At 28.5% G+C, this 27,603-nt stretch overlaps 1 protein-coding gene across 2 annotated transcripts; it reads right to left on the reverse strand.

Annotated features, from left to right (window-relative positions):
• Nucleotides 1-15,456: 15,456 nt before the first annotated feature.
• obst-E (obstructor-E) lies at nt 15,457-25,439 on the reverse strand. Of its 2 annotated transcripts, none has more exons than XM_065501100.1 (2): nt 25,219-25,439; nt 15,457-16,232 (listed from the first exon to the last, which is right to left on the reverse strand). In XM_065501100.1, exons 1-2 carry the CDS (start codon nt 25,271-25,273, stop codon nt 15,580-15,582), a joined length of 708 nt encoding a protein of 235 aa, XP_065357172.1. In that variant the 5' UTR covers nt 25,274-25,439; the 3' UTR covers nt 15,457-15,579. The 2 variants fall into 2 exon arrangements, with proteins under 2 accessions (XP_065357172.1, XP_065357171.1); XM_065501099.1 differs by lacking the exon at nt 15,457-16,232 and adding an exon at nt 16,399-17,287.
• Nucleotides 25,440-27,603: the final 2,164 nt, after the last annotated feature.

Here is a 27,603-nt window from a genome sequence, read left to right on the forward strand (position 1 = left end):
TTTATTGGTTCATTGTAATACCAAGTAAGTTTCTCAAGCATAATCCTTATCGAAAAACTAACTGGAGCTCCCTAAAATATTAATAATATGCTCCGATTTCATGTAAAAAAAAACTGTTAATTGTTCTCCCTCGATCTCATCTTCTCTAATCCGAAATAAATCATTGTACACACAAAGTACTATTCGTTATCATTTCCACAGGTCGGATATACATAAATCAATGAATACAACATTTACTCACTGCGTATTCAGCCCAAAAAGGCAGTGTCTAGTTGTCACAGGAAACACCTTAGATATATTTCAACTATTCGGGGCTGTCATAGAATCCAATCGTTGTCGGAATCGGTTTTGAAAACGATAGAAATCTATATTGGTCTCGTGAAATCAAAAGTTATAGGTTTTATATTCGATCTAGAATTAAATTCTTTATCGTTTAAACACAAAATTAAATTGGATTTCATAAGTCATCTGGTGCTCCTGTAATACGTAGAGCCTCAATTATATTCTCCAGTTTCGCAAATTATGCATAGCTACTTAAGTTTTTTATTGGTCACCATACAATTGATCCATGTGCCAAAATCGAGCTAGATATCAACGTATATTGCCAATAAAGTATTCGTAGTTTCAGTTCCCGTTTCACCTATTTATAAGGAATACATTACTGCATACGCCTTTCTAACACTTTCCTTCAAATAAGAAGTCCATTGAAGTTTTTAATTGAAAATCACATCAATCAGAAACTTCGTTTCCTTTGAGAGCATTAGCTATTATTCCTCCAAGTTTAGACTCCCTGAAGTTAGGCATTCTTCTCCATGTGAATAGAACCATCTCTAAGGCCACAATTGGCTGACAGCTTATTCCTTTACTCCAGAGAGAGTATCCAGAAATTATCTAAGACCTATTTGAAATGGCGACAATAGCAGATTTGCTGCATGTATATCTATATCCTGGAAACATGCTAAATTCAAATGTCCATGCTAAATTCAAAGGAGTTTTTCATAGGTCCTACTTTCTTTTTATAAATATACCCAGGCGGATATTATGACTCTTCACAATATTCTACACGACCAAACACATGAAATACAAAAATACGACTCTACGGAGAGGCCAAAAGTACAATATGAGTTGTATTTTTGGTGTAACAACATGAAAACCTGAAGTCAGGAGACGATTATTTTTTGGTATTATTGGAAGTTGTAACAATGTTGGAATACCTTTGCTAACTTTGGTACGACGTCACACAGTATACAGAGATGTCAAATTTGACGTTTCAAAAATTCAAAATCTGATGATAGGGCAGTTCTCTTAAAATGGGATAGCAAATATTTTGTACTACAATATCAGTGATGAGTTAAAGCAAAACGCTATACACAACGCGAATATGGTAGACAAAGTAATGTAATCAAAACAAAGAAATAAACAAAACAAAACGATGAAAAGGGCAGTTTATAAAGAGAGAGACAAATAGAAAACGAGATTATTTTCTGTCTCGTGACGCCTCTGTATACTTTGTGACGACGTTGTAGTCACTTTTACTGCCCGACTATATTTGAGCTACGAAAATTTGGAACTGGATGTTTCGTAATTGATAACACAGTGATACAAAGATGAACGAAAAAGATATGTAGGGGTTCTCATTTAGATCGAGAAAAACTAAAATGTATTTCGGAACTATGAAAGGGCCATAAATAAAATATATATTTATTTTTATAAATTTTGATGTATATTTAAAAAAATTTTCTTTTCTTCCCTTTTTAGTTAATTTATTTTTATAATTTTATATAAAAAATTATATATATACTCGCAATAAACTGCATTACATTTCGGCAGCAAAATTATTAATGAAAATTTTGAAATATTAAGAAAAAAAAATCTGAATAAATTTGGTTTGTTTGAAAAAACTATTTTAATAATTTTATTCAAAAAGAAAAATTTAAATAAATTTTGTAACAAAAAAAATGTATATTATTAATAAAAACTTAAAAAAAGGAAAACATTTCGATAAAAAATTAAAAATAAATTATAAATATATTACGTTGTTTTTAGGAGTCAAAAAAGAAAATTGTATTATTAAAATTAAAATTGTAAAACAAAAAAAACTTTTGTTTGAATTTAAACACTTTGGCAGCAAAAACAAAAAATCTAAATACAAACAACAATGCAGTTTACAACAAAAAACAAACAAAACAATTTTAAAGAAAATTTTAAAATACCTACAACAAAACAAAAACCAAGCACAAAATGTAAAATTTACAAAATTTTTACAAAACAAAGGAAAAGTAAAAAAAGAAAATTTTTCGAAAAATAAAACAAAATCACTACAAGTATACAAAAACCAAAAAAACAAATAAAATAAAAACATAAATTGCAGTTGCCTTATTATACAAGAAAAAAAAAACAAAAACAAATAAATTTAAAACAAATTCAACAAAAGAAGAAAAAAACAATTTATAATAAAAACCAAGTAATAATAAATTATATTAAAAACAAAACACAAATATTTTTAAATAAAACAAAAAGAAATTTAACAAACTAAAACCAAAAAATATTTAACAAAATAAACTGGTATACAAAGAAATACAACAAGAAATTTATTTATTATATAAAGAATTTATAATTTCAATTAATTTAAATAATTTCTATTGTTTTTGTTTTCAACTAAAAAAAATGACAAGAAAAAAATCCCCACCCAAAAAACACAAAAGAATAAATGAAACAAAAATTGTATAAAAGAAAATTATTTAAAACTCGAACAAATATTTTGAAACAGGGGTTTAAATTTTATAACTCAAAGTTTAAACAAAGTTTAATTTCAAATAATTTATACATTTTTTTATAATAAAATAAAAATATTTAAGTGTTTTTGAAGACAAACAAACAAACAAAAAAAACTCCTAAAAACAACTGAAACTTTTAGATGTAATAAATAACTTAAAATACTATACTTTTGAATTAAATACAAGAGAAAATCTAACAAAAAAAACATTAATTTAGAAATTAAAATTTATGGAAATTAAAAGAAAAACAAGTTGGATAATAATGTTCGGCTAAAAGCCGAAATTTATGTAACCTCCACCACTAATATTTTAAAATTAACTTCAAGAAAAGAAATTTTATTTGAAATTTATTTTAAGTTTAAAGAAATGTACTAGATGTTTCTAAAATTTAAGAGAATCCTAATTTTTATTTTAATAACTTTGAATTTAAAATGAAATAAAATTGTTCCTAACAATCCAATGAGAAATTGTACGTATGTTTAGCCATAGCAAAAATATAGTTGTACATGATCACCGCAATCATTTCAATATGGATGCATGTTTTTATACCCTACACCACTATAGAGCGGATATAGTGGTTGAAAAAGGAAAATCCCCACCCCCAAAACCGAAAAGTTTTAATATGAAAAAGAAAAATGTAACATAAATTTTACTTAATTTCCACTCTGGAACCTTAAAGTATACCAGTCTGCTCAGGATCACTTTCTGAGTCGGTTAAGCGATGTCCGTCCTTCCGTCTGACCGTCCGTCCCTGTAAACCTTGTAATCAAACTATAGGTCGCAATTTCAATGATAATTCGGCAAAATTTGGCACAAACTTTTCTATTACCTCTTGAATTTGGTTAAAATTGGTCCAGTATTTCTGTTAGCCTCCATGCAATTGCCCCATCTATTGGGTGTATGACTTAAAAATGCGGGGTTTTATTTCAAATTTTTATATTGAAACATTTATACAATTGCCCAATTGATGTTGTAGTGTTGTTGCGTTGTATGTCGTAAATATTTTTCAAACTAATTTTTCGAAACAAAAACAAAACAAAAAATTGCAACGTACAACGATACAACGCTACAACACCAATTGTGAATTGAGCAAATATAAATTTATTCAAAGTACTGGCCATTAATACCTATGACCATTTCCGATCTTTCTGGCAACATATGAATTCCGAGCCAATAGAACTGCTCATATTTTGAGGCCAAAAACGTATCAAGCCAATTTAGGATACTCTGTTCTGAAGTGAAACGTATCCCAGAGAGAGCGTTCTGCATCGATCGAAACAAATAATAGTCGGACGATGCAAGGTCTGGACTATTAGGAGGGTGTGGCAAAACTTCCCAATCACTTCATTCTAAATAGTTTTTAACTATGTGGCCGATATGTTTGTGGCAATCATGTCCATGATTACTTCAATCATATATGTAATATTGTTAAATAACTTGTAATCATATACAACTATAATTATTCTTTGGATGTATCATTTGATTTTTCTACCTGACATTCTCATTCATGTGATCAAAAATCTCAGCATTTTTCATTTCATTTTCAGTACTATTGCAAATCTGATACTTTCGTTCTGTCAACATTTAACAAAAAGCATGAGAAATATTTTTTAGAATTTTTATTTTTGAAATTATTTTTTTTTTTGTTATATGGTGGAGGTCATAACAAAATTTATTCTTTAATTAATAAAGAGCAAAATACTACAAAAAAAAAACTATTATTACAAATTATTAATTTCTCGATTTTATAAAAAAAAAAATTATACCAACTTTCGTATAAATTTACATGAAATTTTGCTCTTTATTGTAAATCAGTTGTATATTATGGCACAATCTAGCAAAACAAAATGTAAACTATTTCGAACGTCCAGATAATATATTTCAGATTAAAACAAAAACAATATATGTTAGAACAGATTATTCGGTCTGACCGAATTTTATACACTCTCCACCTAACTAAAAGTAACCGATTGTACCATGAAGAGATTTTTCTTCACCGGCAACGATATAGAGCAATTCTGTATATTTTGAATTGTTGTCTATTAACCGACACGTAAAGAAAATGCGACCGTTGTACCGACAAAATAAAAAGATGATGATGCTTGATCGAATTCAATTATGACAATGTTTTCTTTATTTTAAAATTAATGTATCATGTAAATAAGGGCTACACTGTTGTTGTATTATTATTAGTTTCTCACTTCCAATATATTATTGAACTTGACAGTGGTTAGTATGAACAAAAATGCTAACTAATTACTGTGACAACAGTGAGATAAAAATATGAACAAATTTATAACAACAAAAAATTTAAAATAAAACAAATAAATTAAATGAATAATAACAATAAATAATAACAATAAAGACTATTAGTAAATATGATACGGGTACCTAACACTCATTAAAAACCAAATAGATTTTTACAAGTATCGGATTATTATGGCCCAAATATACTTACGTATCAGCCTTACTGGAAAGCATTGAAAGAAATTAATGAAGTACCAATAACCTTTAAATGGTACACAGAGAAAACTGATTCGTGATAGCAACCGAATTTGTTGCCAATCGAATGATTCTATCTTAGTGACCGAATTTTACAGTTGCGACTACAATATTTTGTGAGGGATAACTAAAGTTTTGTTTCCTCAACTGAAATTCTTCTTTATCAACTGACTTTCTGTTGTTAGAACTGAAAAATTCTATGTGTGCAACCGAATCATTCGATTGGCAACAAATTCGGTTGCTATCACGAATCTGTTTTCTCTGTGTAACTGTATTTTTCTGTTTAATAAACCCGAATTATATGTATTCAAAAATAAATTCAATTAAACCGAAAATCAATTAAACAGTGAATGTTTTCGTGAGATGATTTCCTATTTTCTTGAATTTTGGTGATGAATCACTGTTCAATTGGCCAATTTGCCAATTTATGTAAAACTAGCAAAGTACACAAATCGAAAGTCTTATTAAAATCCTAAAATCTTTTCCAGCTTTTAATAATTTTTCTTTAGAAATTATTCCTTCCTAGACATTCTGAATTAATTCCTCTGCTTTGTAAAACTGAAACATAAAAACAAATTAAGTTAAAGTTTGGAAATTTTTGATAATTGTGAAAAAATGTTTGATGATAAAAAATTTCGGGTTTTTAAGTGAATAATAATGTTGAACTAAATATTCATAGGTCAATTTGGAATAAATTTTATTTGAAGTTAGAAAGAAAAATTGTTCAACATTTAAATGAACATTAGCATTTGTCACAAAGAAAGATTTCTGTACAATCGCTCAAAAATAAAAATGTAAAAAAAAACGATCGCGCAGCCTTTAAATTTGTCTACAAGATCGTCACTGGGCCTGAAACAAAACAGTTGACAATTATATACATTAGTCCCTAATACGTTAGCATACGGATATTAAGGTTCTGCTCTACGACAATCGATCTTCCTGATTTGGCAACCAATGAATTAAAGTGGTCAACGTTTTTTGTTGAATGCCTTGTTCAAAAGCATTTTTAAGCTGATCCGAAAGTGCAGAATTAAAATGTTAAAAATTAAACCTTATTTTCAAATGTTTGGCCGATATCAAGCAAAAAGTTCGTTTGGAATGGGAACTACACTGACGGTCTACGTCGTCGCACATCGCGTATCAATATTCTGTAGATGAGAGTAGGAGATTCCATCTATTTGGATCAAAGGTGAGCGCTGGAATGCGAATTTTATCAACTATATGTGAGCTCAAATTTTATGAACTGTTCTTGGACGAACTTTTGTTTAAGTAGGATGCTGCACTCTTTCATAGTCACACAATCGATTTTTTTTCACAATAAAATTGACCTGATCGGTGCTGCGATTTTACCCTACTAAATAGTATCTTTTTGTGCAATTCTATTAAATATCAATGCTATACAGAAATCTAAAAACGATCTAGACCTTTAAGTGAGACATCTTTATTTTGTAAATTTTTTTTTCTTAAATTTTTGTCGTCAACCGTCATTATGTTGGAACAATTTTGTTTCGAATTTCTGTTTTAAAGTCTGTAGATTTATACTAAGAGATCAAAAGAATTAGTTCTTAATTTAATTTTCAAAATCTAATTATCTCTTAACTATTCCCTTAAAGTATGCATTAAGAATTGATTACATAGGCGTAATTGCTTATTACTTCAAACGTATTGAATTTATTCCTTAAGAATTCATACACCAAAACCAAATTGAATGAAGAATGTTTAGATTTCAATTATCAAAAATTTAATTATTCAAGTTTGAATTAATTCAACAATGGATGAGAAGACTTTGAATAAAGCTAATGGAAAATAGTCGAATGATTTCTAACATCAATTTCACATTTACGTGAGCTAAATTTTATGTCCAATTACCCTAGCTTGGAATTATGGACGCAGCGAAAATATTTTTACGAAATTGCATTATCAATTTTAATTTTACGGTCTGTAACGGCTACTGGCTACATTTCCATCAGAAACAATGTTGATAATACACTGTTATTAACATTATTTATAAGTATGACAACATTAATTTTAAAGCAGCTTTAAAAGCTGGAAATATAATAGATAATTCATGAAACTGCTAGAAGATGGCGCTGTGTATATAAATAGTAACAGCGATTTGCTGAGCAGCTATTAGAAATTACTTCAACTATATTTACCAGTAAATTATAAAGTGTATGTGTTAAAAAGTGACTAAATAAAAATTTGTTAAAATTTTTAAACAACTGATCGCTTTTCTTTGAAAGAAAAGAATCCGGTTTATTTAAAGGAAATAATCCACCTTTTTTAAATGGTAAAAACGAAACAAAATATTTTGAAATAGTTAACGATCTCAAACGTAATATATTTAATAGATGATGCATTTATTTGAGCCGATTTTCAAAATATTTTGAAACCAAGTTTTAGGCTACATACAAATAAACTTTATGATCCAAGGGTTTATAATTTGTCGCGAATTTTTAAAATAATTCAAACGAATATTTTAAAAATTTTGATTTGGTCAAATATTATCTAATGGGCTTTTAGTTAACCTAAGCTTACAATGAAAGTCTTTTTCAATTATGGTGGAGGGTGTTATATCTTTTAACTAAAAATTAAAATAATAATAATAAATATTTTTTAATAAACATTTATTTCTCTTTATTTGCTTTAAGCAATATTAACATTTTACTTTAAGTTAAGTAACTAATATATGTCTAATTAATATAAAAACAAATATAACCAAATATTATATAAAAAAAAAGAATATTTTGGTATGGCAACGCAAACTTTTCGGCATACAACATACATACTACAACGAGATTTTTTAAAAAAAAAAACTCAAAAAATTTTGGTATTGAAAAAAATTAAAAAAAAACAAACAAATTTGTCTAAATTCAAAATTTATTTATTAACAATTTTTTGGCTTAAATTATTTCGGCATATAAGTAAATAATAAGATTTATAAACGATGAAAAAAAAACCTAACTTTTTGGCTATAAAACATTAAGAAAACTAACCACATAAACAGCAATAGTTTTCAAAATTTTACAGTGCAGTAATGAAACCAAAAAGAATAAATGGCTGAGTATATTTGTATATATAAAACCATTTTTCTTACAACCAAACCAACCAAAAATAAACTTTTTTTTTGTTGAGTTAAATTAAGGTTTTAGTTTAAAGAAATTTTTAATAAATTAATTAAATTAATTTATTAAAAACAAAATGAAAAAAAATAAAAAGTACTGAAAGACTGAATCTGTTATTTATTGTAAAACAAAGAATTTTTCTTTTTTTTATTAAAAAAAAAGATATATAAAAAATAATGATTTTTTTATTTTAAAAAGATTTTTATTTTATGACAAGAAAAAAATGTAGCTGAATTTTTAATTTTTTGAGTTCTTTTAAGTTAAATTTTATATAAAAATGAAAAAATAATCATTAAAAACATAGAAAAATTTTATTTCTTTAAACAAAAAAATAAAAGAAAAAAAAACAGGAATTTATAAAAGTTTCCACTTTTATGGTTTATTTCTGTTTAAATATAAATTTGATTTTAAGGAAATAAAAGTATTTTTTTATTATAATTTTTTTTTAATATTTTTTAAATAAAATTAAATTTTTTAAAGAAATATAAAAATCACATGAATTGATATGCAAAAAATAGTTCAAACTTTTAAACAAAAAAATAAACATCTTCATAAAAAAGAAAGAAGAAAAGATGTCAAAAATATATTAAAGAAAATCTTAAATAACCTAAATTAATTCTTTAATTTTTATAGCCAAAAAAATATAAATTTCTTAATTTTAAGTTTTAAATAATTTAAGTATAAATATTAACAATTACTATTTATATATATATATATATTACTAATCAATATATAATATTATAACAAAAAGCTAAAAGTTTCTATAATTTTCTATCAAATTAAAACTAAATTATTTTTATAAAACTAAAAATTATATTTCAAAATAACTTAAAATTTCACTCCAGCAAAAAAACAGTGATCGCCAACCACTGACACTAGGGTGTGATTACAATCGTTTTCTTTTCTTAAGTTTACCAAGTGATAATTTATTCTAAAAAAAATCTATAAAATTTGCTGGGGTTTATTATAATTTTATTGCAGTATGACTTAAAAATGTGGTAATTTTTGAAATTTGTAGCTTCATTTTCATATTGGCCATTTTTGCCATCTTTCTGCAAATCAAAATTTCACATGAAATATGTTTCCTCTTCCCATTTTTCGTTTATCAACTTTGTTCACGTGAAACAATTGCCTTGTTGTGAAATTTTAGATTTAATATTGTAAACAATAAACAGCTGTTACGAACAAAATCAACTATTGTGAATGAAAAATTTCACATGTTATCGCCGATAGTGGTGATGGATTCCGCGCCAAAATAACTGCTCATATTTTGCTCATACAGTGAAGCGTATCCCAGAGAGATCGCTCTGCACCGATCGTAATAAAGAGTAGTAGGACGGCGCAATGTCTGTACTATAATAAGAGTGAAGCAAACCTTTCCAATCACTTTCATGTCTGGCCGCGTATTCTAGGCGTTTTTCGGCCAATGCTCGCTACAAACGAATCAGTTGCTTTCGGTACAGGTTCCCTATGATAGGTTAGGTTATAAAGTCAGCAAGTATTACCAGCTCACTTGGGTCCATAAATTGGTACCTTTGTGATACCCTAAAGAATCATGTTCAGGTCCTCTAGAACTCATTCACATGTCGGAAAGGGTTCCGGTGCCGAACCAACCCGACGCATGAATAATCGAATCCACCTTGCTAACATACATTCTCGATAGATCTGCTAGGACGTGTCGCAAGGACAGACGGATGTTCAACCATTTATTCCTCGTCTTCGGAGTGTAAGGAGTGTTCAGTCTCCTAGCATGCGCACCAATTAAGCAGTGCCCTGTAAGCCCGGCTATCTAAGTAAAATTCGTTCACTGTGATGGTCTCGTCAGATTTCAGCTGCTCATAATAGATAGGATGCTACTACTCGCACCAAATACAGAGCATTACCTAAGCGTCTTGGATATTTGGCTTTGATGGCTTTGAGGTTGGTCGGTATTCACATACGTCATCGCAAGTAATAATTCTGTGCAAAAACGATTTTCTTCTATAGCATTCAAGCAGCATTTCGGATATACGAAATCGTCTTTCAAGGTCTCTTAGCTTCAATTCGTATGCTATCCAATTTCCCTGATTTTCAATGAATCCTACTGCTCGAAAACTTTTTGAAATTGCTAATTGAATAGCTCCCAATGATTTTGCAAGCTTTTGTTGAGTTTGACAACAATTTACATGGAGTAATGCCTCCAATTCGTATCCTTCAAATAGATTGGACCCTTTTGCTTCAACCGAATACAGAGCCTTACCTTAGTGCCATGGATATTTGGCTTGGGTGACGATTCGTCTAGTTCGCCAGGCTTCAAATAAGACCTCCGTAAAGGATCCGTTTTTCATTATTTTCTTTTATAGCGTTCAAGAAGCATTTCAGACTAACGAAATTGTCTTTCAAGGTCTCTCAGCTTCAATTCGTATGATTTTGCAAGCTTTTGTTGAGTTTAACAACAATTTTCATGGAGTAATGCCTCCAATTCGTGTCCTTCAAATTGATTGGACCATTTTGCTCCCACCAAATACAGAGCCGGCTGGCTGTCCGACCTTCACATACGATCTCTTCTGCTTCGAGTTATTGTAATGGGTCCATTTTTCATCGCAACTAAGGATTCGGTGCAAAAATGATTTTCTTTTATACCGTTCAAGCAGCATTTCGGACAAAATCTCCTTTCAAGGTCCCTCAGCTTCAATTCGTATGTTATCCAATTTCCCTGCTTTTCAATTAATCTTGCTGCTCGCAAACTTTTTGAAATTGATGCTTTTGTAGCTCCCAATGACCCAATGATTGCTCTTGTTGAGTTCGACAACAATTTTCACAGAGTAATGCCTCCTATTCTTGGTCTTCAAACATTTTTTGGCTTGTCTGGGCAATCTTTGTCTTCCATGTGAAACCGATGAAACACATTCACCTTAAGCTTCGTTGAGCAATAGCTGTGCTTCAGAAGTAAAGCAAAACTTCCCGCATATGACGCTTTGCTGGCACAAAATTCGACATTTTCGAAGCAAAAAAAACTTTGTTGTTTACACTATAATGTTCAATAGCTAAGTGAGTATAAATGACAGATATGTATCCTTCAAAATGATATATAAGTTATTAAAAATAACCGCATTCAAAAGATAAGCTATCTATTGTAAATCCCTCATTTTTAAGTCATACACCCAATATTAAAATATTTTTCTTCCCAAAAATAATAAAAAAAACTTTCGAGCTTAAAACTTTATTACTTACTTAATTACAAAATTTATATTTTGAATTCTATGATTTCAAAATTGTAATTAAAAGCAAACAAAATTGAAAAGAAAAAAAATATGTATAAAAACAAAACTACTCCATTTTAAGAACAAACCAATTAATATATAGAACATAAATTTTTAATAATGAAAATACAATTACAAGCCTCAATTAACAAATAGATTAACTACCAAACAAAGTTTAAGGATCCATCCAAAGCTTTAAAATTCACTTTTAAAATACAATTTTCAAAAATCGCAGTTAATCTATTTGTCAACTGAGGCCTTCCCTTACTATAATTTCCCCCCAAAAAAAAAAAGAAACTACAAATTATATATTAAAAGTAAAACCAAAAAAAAATCGAAACAAAAATCTTATCACTGAACATAAAATACATGTGTAAAAAAAATCAACCAACAACCAAATTTATTGAAATACGAGTATATGATTAAATATTCATTATTCTATATAAAAATAATAATAAAAAACAAAAAACAAAATTATAACAACTAATATTAATAAATATAAAACCGAAACAAGAAAACCCAAATGAAATGATAAACAAAAATAAAATTAAGATAAAACCAAAAAAAAAAAGATATTATGCATATAAAAAGAATAATAATTGAAAAAAAAAATTAACAACTGGTTTTTATTTATGGATCTATCACTCCACTAGCGCATGGGTTTGAATTGCAAATTATTATTGATATACCGGGTGGTCCAAATACTCTGACATTATATTTGAAATATTTAATTTCTTTCATTGAATTATGAATTTATTAGAAAGAACAATTTATGTGACTGCCATAATAAGTAGTCATTAGAAAGGAATGATATACTTTGTAATGGCTACTACATACCCTCTGCATTACTTAGAAGTAGATTAGTAACGCCTGGCTGTTATCTAATTAAAAACTACTTATTTATTAGTTGATTCCTATTGAAAACGACTTTTTCAAGCTGATACCGAAACAAATCAAATATTACACCAACAAATTTAAATTTTATATATTTTTAAGGTTCCCTATTTATATGTGGGATTTTGTTCAATTCCATCTTGTCGAGACGAATGTTTTTTTAAGGGGACTGGTTGTTCTACACAACCTATTATAATCAGGCCTGTCACAAATGTTGTTCGGAATGGTTTCAATTCCGTAGTTTTTATTCCGATCGATTTCGTTTTAGGTTCTTCAGATTCCGTGTAACTTATTAATTCCAAAAATATTTAATAATACTGTATTTATAATATTAATGTTAAAACATAATTGAAGTTTTTGGTACAGAAATTGATTAAACATTTTAGAAAAACAAATAATTACATTGAAATATCAATTCTACTTTGAAAACTGAAAGTGGTTTTATTCCGAAAGAAATTTTCGTTTTACTTTTTCTGAAGAAGCGAAATACGGAATTAATTCCACTTTCGATCTTAATTGAATTTGACAGGTCTGAATAACATACAATTCTTCGGGTTTGAGTTATTAGTTTCATTCATGTTTCTCTTTCAAAATTATAAAAGGGGTACCAAAATGCTGATTACCGAGACGACAGTATACGTGACCAGGAAATGTCTCCTGTAATAATTAAATTGCTTCACGGACTGTATCAATCAATATCATTCAATTTAAGTAGAATGAACTCTGTTATCATGTTGCAATCACTGCTGGATTGCTTGAAATGTGATGACTTCTCCAGCCCAAAATTCGCATCAATCTGTGAAATGTTGAATTTATTTTCAGTTGGGTTTTCTGAACCTAACAACATTGACTACTATTTATGATCTTTATTGGCATTTCGAAGTCATAGGTTCGAATTGGAGGGAGATTTCATATAGCATGTACTGGAAAACATCTTTCGGACTATAGCTCCAGTGTTCTTCAGACTGAGATTTCAGTCGTGAAAAGCTTTTCGAACTGGCTAAAATTTGATGGAATATACACAGAGGATATTCGAATATACCCCGACAGTCAAGTAGCCTTAAAATCTCTTATGGATGTCAACACAACATCTAATCTGGACCTAGAATTTCGGGCATCTCTAAGTGAGACAGTCTGCAGTTGAATTATTTTGGATATCGCAGCACAAAACATCACACTGGTCAATAGTGTGGTTTCGACTTGGATGACGAGGTCGTCGGATTGTTCGGTGTAATACTCTGGTCGTGAATACTTATGGTCCTGAAGATTGTGCGCAAATCATTTTAAACTTCCTGTACGATGGCAAAGGTCATATAACACTATCCAACAAATGAAGATTTTTGAAAAAACACAAGATCAAGTGTTTCAATTTTCAAAAACTTTGGGGGCCCATAAAAAAAATCTTTCACCAAAATAGACAAACTGAGTATAGGGTTTTACTACCCTTTGGTAGTAGAGTCGAACCTATATAGTTTGTTTTTTTCACTGTTGCACTGTGTAATCGGCGTATAACTCACACTGATAGTCATTTTGCATGATCAATTATAAAATGTGGAAACGATTAGACACCTTCCCTGATATTGTAGGTCCTGATGATTGAAGACGTCGTATCTATCTTAGACGGTCGAGAGAAGTCTAAACACCTTTAATTGCCCAGATGAACGTCTGAAATGGTTGTTCCCATTTCTCTCTATTCTCTACGATGCAGTACCCAAGTGTTTCACTCTATTATGAAAAGGGAAAAGGTCTTTAGATCATCCAAAGATCTTAAAATAGATTGCAGTAGAAATGTGTTGATGTTTATTGGTCCAATGAGATGGATAGCTATTTAACCTAACCTATATAAATAAAGTGGAATTTCGATCATGTTCTAAACTGCACAGAGAAAACAGATTCGTGCTAGCAACCGAATTTGTTGCCAATCGAATGGTTCTATCTTAGTGACAGAATTTTACAGTTATGGCTACAATATTTTGGAAGGGGTAACTAAAGTTTGGTTGCTTCAACTGAAATTCTTCTTTATCAACTGACTTTCTGTGGTTAGAACTGAAAATTCTATGTGTGCAACCGAATCATTCGATTGGCAACAAATTCGGTTGCTATCACGAATCTGTTTTCTCTGTGTGTGATGTCGTACTTTCAAAGATATTTTTACTGAACAGTCAAAGAGAAATGAACGTGAACTTCATAAATTTGTTTAATACTTCATAGGATCAATGAATGTATCAACATATTGGCGCATTAGTCCTTCAAAAACGATGTCATCAAACCTCAATTTCTCACATTTCCTATGAAACATGTTAGGAGAGATATTAGTATGAAGGAGGAGAGTATGTCGGTGTATGTGGTGGAAACTATAAACTAAATACATTAATAGAAATACTCATTCGCCTGACCATCGCCAATATAAAACCGAATAATGCTAAATTCATACTTGTTCGACATTGTGCAACATGTGATTCTCCTCTTCTTTTCACACACAGAGAAAACATATTCGTGGTAACAACCGAATTTGTTGCCAATCGAATGATTCTATGTCAGTGACCGAATTTTACAGATGTGGCTACAAAATTTTGGAAGAGGTAACAAAAGTTTGGTTGCTTCAACCGAAATTCCTCTTTATCAACTGACTCTCTGTTGATAGAACCGAAAAATTCGATGTGTGCAACCGAAGCATTCGATTGGCAACAAATTCGGTTGCTATCACGAATCTGTTTTCTCTGTGTACTTGTTCGACATTGAGCAACATGTGATTCTCCTCATATTTAGTCCCACGAAGGGACTAAATATGAGGAGAATCACATTTTGCTGCACTCCGTTTTGACATTAACCACTAGGTTGGTTTGATGAATCTATAAATTTTACTTTAAAAAGTTAACTCTTTACACAACTCTTCTACTTGCAATTGAAAACATCTTATATATTTTGGTTATTTTTATTTACTTTTTTTAATTTTTATTAAAAAAATTCATATTTACAACAAATTTATAAACAAATATATTTAACTTCGCCTCTTCAAAAGCCCAACAACTTACAAACTTAGTTCTTTCTTTCCTTCTTCTCCTTCAAACGAGAATAGCAGTCAGGAATATTACGATAGAAATCACACAATTTGGTATCGGGATTGAAAGCCAAATAACGGCCACAATTATACAAACGAGGATGACCATTGACACACACGAAGTATTTCTTACAGCTGTTGGGATGAGGGAAATATTGCAATTCACCTTCGGGTGTAACATCCACATTCACTTGAACACCATCGACAAGCTCTGGAGGAGGGCAAGTGAAACCTAAGAAAGCTTCAGCATTACAATCCTGGACTAGATCGGGCCAATCACATTGGTAGCTGTCAACATTGAAAGCTAAACCTTCGGGACATTTGGTGAGTGTAGAGACACCATGAGCACAGTTACGATAAACACCACAGTTGGCGTTATTCTCAGTGGGATAGAAACCGAATTGGCGGGGGCATTCTTCGGTGGCATTGGCAGGTTGAAGGCGTGCTCTCTCCTTGCAGGAGGCAAAGGGAGCATAGGTACAATCACCGGCAGTTTTGGAACGTTGTTGGAAGACCAAACCATCGGGGCAGAGTTTTTCTTCGGCTACACCTTGCGTGCATTGGATGTAGGCATCACATTGTTCCTCTGAGGCAAAACGGCCATCTTTATCGGGGCAGGTAAAGGCTAAAGCTAAATAAATGAAATTTAAATAAAAATTATAATTTGAAATAACAAGCAGTTATAAAAGTGTTAAAAACAAAAGACTTTCGAGATCATTTTAGTTTTAGGGTTAACAAAAGAAAACGTTTGTCCACAAACTGAAAACTTTTCTTATTGCTGAAGGCTGCCAATAAAATTCTTTAATTTATTTTTTCGTTTATTTCTATTAAACTGTATTTATTGCCCGTGTTTCTTTACATTTTCGTTTGAGCCAATTTTTTTTATTTACAAAATAAAAACAGATTTATTACACATTTTCACTAAGGACTAGAAAAATATTATATAAAAAAAAATATCAACAAAGTTTTATATTTTAATGTCCGTGTTCACTTAAAGACGCTTCTTTTGGGCAGCTCTAGCTTGGGCAGAAGCCAAACGGGCATTCTTAATCTCAACACCACGTTGCTTGATATCAGCACTACAGGTGCTAACTTCTTCAATATCGCCACATTGTTTCAATTCTTCATTGAAAGCTTGATCTTCGCCGCAGGAAATACGCCTGGGACGTCCTTCAATGCACAAGTAGTATTGTTGGCAATTGTTGGGATTGGGATAGAATATGTACTCTTCTTCGGGTTCACCCAAATCAGCAGATCTGGCTGGCAAAGCGGGACACTTGAAACCCAAGAAAGCTTCAGCATCACAATCTTCAACCTGATCGGGCCAGTCACATCTGTAGGTCTCTGGGTTATAAGCCAAACCATCGGGACAATCGAGGACATAACCACGACCAGAAGCACAGTTCTTGAATTGACCACAGTTCTTAGAATCACCCATACGATAGTAGCCAAATTGATGAGGGCACTCCTCAGTAGCTTGGGCTGATTGCAAACGGGCCTGGCCTTGAGAGCACTCTACTTCGATGGGATAGCCACAGGGATAACCACTTGATTTTTCATTGTACAATAAACCATCGGGACACGCTTGTTGTGTGGCCACTCCATTACGACATTCAATGTATTCATCACAAGATCCGGAAACAGGATAAGTGCCATTAGCTTGGGGGCAAGGACCGGCGGCCAAGGCTGCAAGTAAATTCAACAGAAAAGAGAAATAAAAAGGAAAAATTAATAAATTTGATAATGATAAGCTTACCTACAGAAAGAGTGTGAATGAAGTTTTGTTAATTAGAAAAGCACTTTAAAAATTTTGAATTCAAATTCATATTTTTTCACTAAAAAAAATGTTTTTTTTAACAGTCATCTAAAACCAGTAAATATTCCTTATTTGTAAAGCCTTCATAATGAGTGGATAGTTTTCAATTTATAATTACTAAAATATTCACGTGCGACTGTATAAAGCAATGGTCGGCACCCAAAGCTACCAGAGAACGATCATGATCGGTGAATTAACAAGACGAATGTCCACGAAGTTTATAAAAAAAAATAAAATCAATAACACGTTAGATGCAACACAGAAAGTAAAATAGCATGTTTTAATAATTCATATTCCAACGTTCTCTCTATGGCGACCACTAGTATAAAGTATATAAAGTTAAAACGATTGATCGATGATGAAAGGTAAAACGATTTAACGTCTGTAGGTTGAAATCGACTTCTCGAAGCCTCCATATAACTCAAGAACATTAATTATGTATTTATAAATTTGTTGCCATAATTTTCTTACTTATCAAATTGTTTCTTTGTTACGACCCACTGTAAAACTCCTCCATTGAAGTAGCACTGACCTTTTACAAAACCAAATGTGTAAAATAAAACAATAGATCAATGATTCACAGACAATAGTCTATAGAAATTTAATATCATGTTTTAGCCCTGAGAATTACTTCGATGATCTACCGGTTTATTATTATTTATTTTATGTGGAAATAGAAAAACAAATTAAAAACAGCTCAATTACAAAGTAAATAATTACTGAGTTTTACACTACAAGCTAAATTATCTATTAAATTTTATTCATTTTGTATATGAAGGTGTCAAGCAATTAGTGTTGTTTATTATTTAACCCCGGCTAATTGTTTACAAACCGATTAATTAGTCGGAATTGATTTGTAGGAAGTGATTTGCAAAGCTCATCGTCATTCATTTGATTAAGAAAAATTAGACTTAAAAAATGTACTAAACAGTTTAAACCTTTTTGACGCCTAAACTTTAGAATTTCCCAAAAATCCATCTTTGTGGATCAGTTTACCTATTATACACACATTTTTATGGAAAAAAACTGTTATACACGCATTTTTCTATAGAAAAAACTGTTATACACGCAATTTTTCTGTTGGAAAAACTTTTATATAAACATATTTCTATATAGAAAAAAATGTTATACAGAAATATTTCTACAGAAAAACTGTTATACACAAAATGTTACTATAGAAAAATCCGTCATACATCAATTATTTCATAGAAAAAACTTGTATACACAAATTATTCGATAGAAAAAACTGTTAAACAAAAATTTTTCCATAGAAAAAACCGTTATACAGAATTTTTTCTATAGAAAACATTGTAATACACGAAATTTTCTGTAGAAAAAACTGTTATACAGACATTTTTCTATTGAAAAATCTGTTATACGCAAAATGTTACTATAGAAAAAACTGTTATACACAAATTATTATAGAAAATTATAGAAAAACTCTTATACCGAAATTATTCGATAGAAAAAAACTGTTATACAGAATTTTTTCTATAGAAAATACACGTAATTTTCTGTAGAAAAAAACTGTTATACACAAAATGTTACTATAGAAAAAACTGTTATAAACAAATTATTCCATAGAAAAAACTGTTATACATAAATTATTCGCTAGTATTTCAAATGTGTTTCTATTCTGTTATTCAAAAATGTTTCTATAGATAAAACTGTTATACAAAAATTTGTCTATAGACAAAACTGTTATACAGAATTATTTATATAGAAAAGACTGTTATACATGAAATTTTCTGTAGAAAAAACTGTTATACAGACATTTTTCTATTTAAAAAACTGTTATACACAAATTGTTCCATAGAAAAAACTGTTATATACAAATTATTTTTTTAGAAAAAACTGTTATACTCAATTTATTCGGTAGAAAAAACTATTATACAGACATTTTTCTATAGAAAATCTGTTATACATATTTTTTTTTTGTAAAAAAAACTGTTAAACGGAAATATTTCTATAGAAAAAACTGTTATACATAAACTATTTGATTTAAAAAACTGTTATACACTAATTATTCGACAGAAAAAACTGTTATACACAAATTTTTCTGTAGAAAAAACTGTTATACAGATATTTTTCTATAGAAAAACTGGTTATACTCAAAATTTTCCTTAGAAATAACTGTTATACAAAAAATTGTTTGTAAAATAAACGTTATACTAAAATTTTTCTATAGAAAAAACTGTTATACTCAAAATTTTCCATAGAAATAACTGTTATACAAACAATTTTCTATTGCAAAAAACTGTTATACACAAATTTGTTTAACTGTTATGCACAAAATTTACGCGATATCACAGTGAAGCAGAAATCAAATATCAGATTACTTCGAATATAAATATTTTTGAATGACTTGAGCTTACTTTGGATTAGGATAAATAATTTTTAATCTTGAAAAAGAAATAAATTAATTTTTGATACGATTGATTATAGAATTTTATTAAACTACATATCGTCCCCTCAATAAAACAATAGTGTATAAGCATATACACCATTATTTTTTCATTGCATAATAAGAATCTATATAACTGATTCTAAATGTTGTCAAAATTTGGTGAAATTCCACTTCCATAAAATGGGTCATGAAAGGTCAATTGAAATATTATTTTTGTTCCAGATGTCTACTAACACAAACATTTTAAACTCAATTATTTCGAAATGGCAAAAAATTATACACTAAATTTATAAAACAACAGTTCAAACTCGGTGTGGTAATTTTTTTTTATTAATATTTTGGTCTGAAAACTTTTTTTTAAAAATATTTATGACATACAACGATACAACTCTACGACACCGATTGTGAATTGGACAAATATGTGTTATAAACCTTTGATAAATTTAAAAATTTGATAAATTTTAAATTTAAAAAAATTAATGAATAAGGCTTTAGAAGGTGTTTTTTTTAATTTTTTTCCTACAATTTCAAATACAATAACATTGAAAGTGATTAAAGCAATCAACTAAACAAATAATTTAAACAGAAATCAAAACCGGCTTAAAGTATTGATATTTATCTCAATAAATTTTGAATTTAGTAATAATTAATCAATTTTATAAACATCAATTTTAACAAATGACCTTTAAGAACGAATAAAAATGACACTTGAAGTGACAACAAAAAACAAATCGAAAGATTTAAATATTGATACGACAAGTATTCATTTCAATAAAAATTCCACATGCTTTTAAAGTTATCAAAATAACAACAATTTGTATACATAAGTTATTAAATTGATGTGGCTTTATTTTCAATTGTTTAATACCAGCCGGTGCATTAGTTCCATTTTTTTTTTTTGAAATTCTAATGCAAACAAAAGATTCGAACAAGAAACTTGTTTGGTATTTGTGATTTTTTTTTAATTTTTTATTTCTGTGTCTTCTTTATCTCGTTTTTTATACATTTTATTTCTACCTCAAGGTCATTTAGCATCTTTATTTATTTTATTAGTTTTTTTATTATTATTGTTTGTTATTTATTTTTTATTTGTTATTTTAGTTTATTTATAAAACGTTGTTGCTGTTTTGTTTGCATACAAGTTGGTTAAATAAAAACAAATCGTAGCATTTAAATGTTAATTTGGATTGCATAATTTATAGACACGTTGTGGTCAAACGCGTTTATTTATTAAACAAATTGTTGTTGTTTTTGTTGGGTTTTATTGATTCTGCAATTTTTTTTTTGGGAATTTTTCAGATTTTTCGCTTTAAGTTTGCAAGCCGGTTTTTTAGGATTTCTAGAAATGTATGATGCGTTTTTTTTAAATGTTAATGTATTTAAATATATACATATGTAGGTATTTGTTTTGCTTATTTGCTGTTAAGTATTTCACCATAAATTTAGTTTGAGGTAAATGATAGTTGCCTGGTTTGTTATTGGGGAGTGGGTAAGTGCATGGTAAGATTGATTGATGTACATATTACATGTGTAATATTGAGGTCAGAAACTGTGGTTTTTTCCTATTGGATTTTAGAAATTAGTGTTTAAGATAATGTTATTAATTTTGTTTAGATTCTTGCTAAATTTATAAGTTTAGTCATGGCAAACAAATCTTAAAACAAGACTACTTGTGACCGGAAAAGCTCAGACATTTTTAGCGATGAATATAAAAATCATCAAAATATATAAATAAAATATCCTAAACCAAAAGAGTGTTCAACTTAAAAATTTATACAAATTTACAAAAGACTTAAAATTTCTGGTTCGGATTCGGATTTGGCTATATCGAGGTTAATTTTACTTACTTACTATATTCGGCTGTGCCGAAACTTATACAATTCACCAAAGATTGAAAATATAGTTTGGTTAATTTTTTTTTTCGGTAAAAAAAAACTGGTTAGCAAATATTTGCATTGTATTTCCGCGTTATATAGGTCGGAAAGGTCTTTGAAATATCTATCATCAGATATCCATATTGTCTTTATTAATGACTGAGTAATCCAAATATGGTTAAAAAAATATGTGAAATCGAGGTAGTCGTGGTTTTTTGCTTATATCTCAGCCATTTGTAACAAAAACAAAACACATGTAAAATTTATACTCAAAGTACACGCTGAGCGAATTCACTTAATTGTGAATAAATTCGAAAAGAATCCATCGATTTTTATGAACAATATTTCATTTTCTTGCTATTATATGTGGCTTTGCGATAAAGTAATAAATCCGAACAATTTCTGCCGTTTTCGATTTTTCCTGATTTTTTTAAAACAAAAAATTTGCTATTTTCACATAAAAAATATATTTTTTGCTTCAATTTGTTATTTTAACTCCGAAACTACTGAGCCGATTAAAACTCAATATATAGGTGAAAATTTGTACATAGCATGGGGAAAATGTTTTCAAAATTCAATCATTCAAAAGAAGAACATCAACTACTCAATTTTATGTATATCAAACCAAAAACTAAAATTTTGTGAAAATAAGCGAATTCACTTAATTGTGAATAAATTCGAAAAGAATCCATCGATTTTTATGAACGATATTTCATTTTGTTGCTATTATATGTGGCTTTGCGATAAAGTAATAAAACTGGAAAATTTTTCCCGTTTTCGATTTTTCATGATTTTTTTAAAACAAAAAAATTGGCTATTTTCACGTAAAAAATATATTTTTGGCTTCAATTTGTTATTATAACTCCGAAACTATTAAGCCGATTAAAACGCAATATATAGGTGAAAATTTGTACATAGCATGGGGAAAATGTTTTCAAAATTCAATCATTCAAAAAAAGAACATAAATTACTCAATTTTATGTATATCAAACAAAAAACTAAAATTTTGTGAAAATGAGCGAATTCACTTAATTGTGAATAAATTCGAAAAGTATTAATCGATTTTTATGAACGATATTTCATTTTCTTGCTATTATATGTGGCTTTGCGATAAAGTAATAAAACTGAAAAATTTTTCCCGTTTTAGATTTTTCATGATTTTTTTAAACAGAAAAAATTAGCTATTTTCACATAAAAAATATATTTTTTGCTTCAATTTGTTATTATAACTCCGAAACTACTGAGCCGATTAAAATGTAATATATAGGTGAAAATTTGTACATAGCATGGGGAAAATGTTTTTAAAATTCAATCATTCAAAAGAATAACATTAACTACTCAATTTTATTATATCAAACAAAAAAACTAAAATTTTGTGAAAATGAGCGAATTCACTTCATTGTGAATGAATTCGAAAAGAATCCATCGATTTTTATGAACGATCTTTCATTTTGTTGCTATTATATGTGGCTTTGCGATAAAGTAATAAACCGGAACAGTTTCTGCCATTTTCGATTTTTCCTTTTTTTTAAACAAAAAAATTTGCTATTTTCACATAAAAAATATATTTTTGCTTAAATTTTTTATTATAACTCCGAAACTACTGAGCCGATTAAAACGCAATATATACGTGAAAATTTGTACATAGCATGGGGAAAATGTTTTCAAAATTCAATCATGCAATATATAGGTGAAAATTTGTACATAGCATGGGAAAAATGTTTTCAAAATTCAATCATTCAAAAGAACTCAATTTTATGTATATCAAACAAAAAACTAAAATTTTGTGAAAATGAGCGAATTCACTTAATTGTGAATAAATTTGAAAAGAATCCATTGATTTTTATGATCGATATTTCATTTTGTTGCTATTATATGTGGCATAGCGATAAAATAATAAATCTGAACAATTTCTGCCGTTTTCGATTTTTCATGATTTTTTTAAAACAAAAAAATTTGCTATTTTCACATAAAAAATATATTTTGTGCTTCAATTTGTTATTATAACTCCGAAACTACTGAGCTGATTAAAACGCAATATATAGGTGAAAATTAGTGCATAGCATGGGGAAAATGTTTTCAGAATTCAATCATTCAAAAGAATAACATTAACTACTCAATTTTATATATATCACACAAAATACTAAAATTTTGTGAAAATGAGCGAATTCACTTAATTGTGAATAAATTCGATAAGAATCCATCGATTTTTATGATCGATATTTTAATTTGTTGCTATTATATGTGGCTTTGCGATAATGTAATAAACCTGCCGTTTTCGATTTTTCCTGATTTTTTTAAAACAAAAAAATTTGCTATTTTCACATAAAAAAAATATATTTTGCTTAAATTTGTTATTATAACTTCGAAACTAATGAGCCGATTAAAACGCAATATAAAAACGGATTAAAGGATATGTAAATTTAAACTTTTTTAAGTTTACCTTAATAATATCGGACTAACCGTTTTTGAGTAATCATTAATTATTTGGAGAAATGTCTAAAAATATCATAATTTTACTTAAAATTTTTTGTTTAAAAAAAATTAAATTTTCGACCATTTTTGTACTACTGGAACCACAATACTTCAAAATTGTGATTTTGATGTATTGTGTAAAAAAAAATAACTCCAGAAGAATAAAACTTTTCAATATTTTTGCGATGTTTTCATGCTAATAGAAGAATATTTAACTGTCGAAAGAAAAGCACTTAACAGGAGCGGAAAACAATTTATTTGAAAACTGAGTGATTTTCATATAAATTAGCTTTTTAAGCTTCTGAATCAGGCCCTTAGTCATAGAGAACATAGAGCGGAAACTCGAAAAAACTCAAACAAAAAAATTACTCAAGAAAGTTATACATACGAGTGTTGTTTTTGTTTTCACATAGTTTTTTTACTAATACATTCTCACCACTTAGGTTTTTGACAACTGAGTTAGGTCTTTGACAGGAGAGTTTCCGCTCTATGTTTATTCTCTATGCCCTTAGTATTAATAATATTTTCGAATGATTTCCTATTACAAATTTTATAAACTTAGGGCTTAATCGAAAAACACGACTGAAAATTTATTTTGAAATTTTTCTTTGAAAAACTTTAAATTTTTTTTTTTAAATTGCTTGATTTTCATGCAACATTTTGAAATTTTTTTCTTATTATATTTTTGAATCAGACCCTTATTTTAAAAAAAAAAATTATGAAAATTACCCAGTTTTTATATAATTTTGGAAAATTTTTCATAAAAATTTTGGAAAAGTGTTTTCTGTTCGTGTTTCTGACACGAAGAACTGTTAGTAAATTGTGTTTAACATAGCCATATTTTCAAATATTTTAATAATTCTTTTTTATAAAAAAACACTTTAAATTCCGTTTAAGTTTAAAAACATTTAAAATTTCACTTTCATACACCAGCAATTTGTTTTGTTTATTCTTAAAACATTATAATTTGTTGCACAGTTGCTTCTCAAGTCTTTTGTTTCTTAACATAATAATTTTTATAATAAATTTTATTTAAAATACTAACCCATTGAGCCAAACATGGCTAAACACACAACAGCACTAATAATAATTTTTGCCATTTTAATTTTTTTTCACTCTTGTTAATATATTTTCTAAAGTTATTTCTTAAAAAAATAACTAAAAATATATAATAAATCCTTAAATATCCTTTGGTACTTTTTGTTGAATAAACTAGCGCTTTTTTTAAAAACGTTGTTTATGTGACGAGTTTACGAATAAAACTGATGCTAAGAAAGAAACGCCCGCTATAAGAGGGCTGCAAAAAAATAAAACTCAAGCTGAATTATTCACAAAATAAAGAAGAAGATTTGTTAACTACACAGGTTTTGTAGACATTTTGCGTTATTTTTTTTTCGAAATAACTAAGATGAAGCTTAAGTCAAGTAAATGCGTAACTAAACATGTTTTTTTGGATATGTTTGACGTTATTTTATTTATTTTTTTTTGTTCTTTATTTTTAAATTATTGTTTATGTGCTAATGTAAACCTAAACTAATATTTATTAATGTTACCAGTTTTGTTTAATGTATTCAACATAAAATTTGTAAATTAAATGATTGATTTTAACACACATATGACAAGCTTGATTTTATCTTGATGTTTTTGTTTAATATTTCAAAACTAATAAATTCATTAATACAAAAAAATGAATATAATTAACAAATGACTTTGAAAAAACATTTCTTTTTCAAGGAGTTTTTAAACCAATAAATTTGAATTTTATGGCAACTAAACTAAACAAAAGTTTAGTTATAAGCTAAGCTTAAGACAAACCTAAATCTATTTAAAAAAGACCTAAATTTCATTTCAAGCTCTTAAATGTTTCCCTTTATTATTTTTTGCTTGTTTTGTTTCACATTTCAGCAAATGTCAAGGCTTTTGTGCGTCTTTTCTTTCTTTTGATGCCCTACACCATGAGTGGTAAGGGTATAGGTTTGTCATTCCGTTTGTAATTTCTACATTTTTCATTTGCGATCACTTAAATTATATATATTCTGGATCGTCATAGACAGTGAAGTCGATATAGCCATGTCCGTTTGTATGTTGAAATCAATTTTTCGAAGACCCAAAATAACTTATATACATGATTTGTACATTAATATATCCGTTATAGTCCCATTTCGGTTGTTATTTAAATTCTGGAAAAAACGGCCCACAAATGGCTAAGCTATTAACAAAAAACCACGACTACCTCCAAACCAATTGTTTATGTATATCTATAGTTCTAAGCCATTAATATAGACAATAAGGATAGCTAATGATAGACATTTCAAAGACCTTCCCAATTCGGACCGACAATGGTTCAAAATTGTGAAAAATATTTTTAAAGCCGAGTTTTTTTTTTCACCAAAACAATTATTATAGACAATATGAATAGCTAATGATACACATTTCAAAGACGTATTTATATAATGCCATAGAATTCGGACCGATAATAGGTCTAAATCGGGAAAATAATTTTTTAAACCGATTTTTTTTACCCTACAATTTTTGTTCATCCATATTTTATATTCAATAATAACTTATGTGAAAAAAATGTTCAATCTTTTTCTTAAAGTATACTTTCGTGAAGGGTATATAAGATTTTACCTATATCTGGATTACTAAGTCATTAATATAGACAATATGAATGATATCTAATGATAGATATTTCAAAGACCTTTGCAATGACGTATATAAGACCATAGTAAGTTGGACCTACAATGGGTCAAAATCGGAAAAATATTTTTTAACCCGAATTTTTTATTTTTTCACAAAATGTTTTTTTTCGCTAAATATTAAAAAAAAATTGAAAAAATAAAAAAAAAAATTTAAATTCAAAAAAAAAATTGAAAATTTAAAAAAAAAACAATTCGAACATTTTTTTCCAAAAAATTAAAAAACTACTTTGGATAAAAAAAATAAATTTTGTTTACCTAAAAATATTAAAAATTTTTATTTTGAAGTATAATTTGGTGAAGGGTATATAAGATTCCGCACAGCCGCTTATAGCTCTCTTACTTGTTTTTTTTATTTGTTATTATTTATTTTTGTCACCAGGCGGTACCAAGCCTTTAAACAAATATTTGCTTGGTGTTTAATGTTTTAAGTTGAAGTTTTGTTTGATTTTTATCTCTGGGTGTAACTGGTTAATCAAATATTTTTTCTTGAAATCTAAACCGTATAAACGTGTTAAAAATATTTTTAAAAATCTTAATGTCTATGAATCATAGAACATGTTGTTATCAAATAACCAAGAATTATATAAACTCATCAAAGTATTTTAAGAATTTTGTAGAAAAAAAAAAACATCTTTTGAAAGTGAAATGTATAAGAATAAAATAGCAAAATTTTAGCAATTCATATTGACGCAAGAAATCTTACGAAATTTTTAACATGAACAATAGAA

The sequence above is a fragment of the Calliphora vicina genome, chromosome 2 (assembly GCF_958450345.1).
Source record: "Calliphora vicina chromosome 2, idCalVici1.1, whole genome shotgun sequence".
NCBI lineage: Eukaryota > Metazoa > Arthropoda > Insecta > Diptera > Calliphoridae > Calliphora > Calliphora vicina.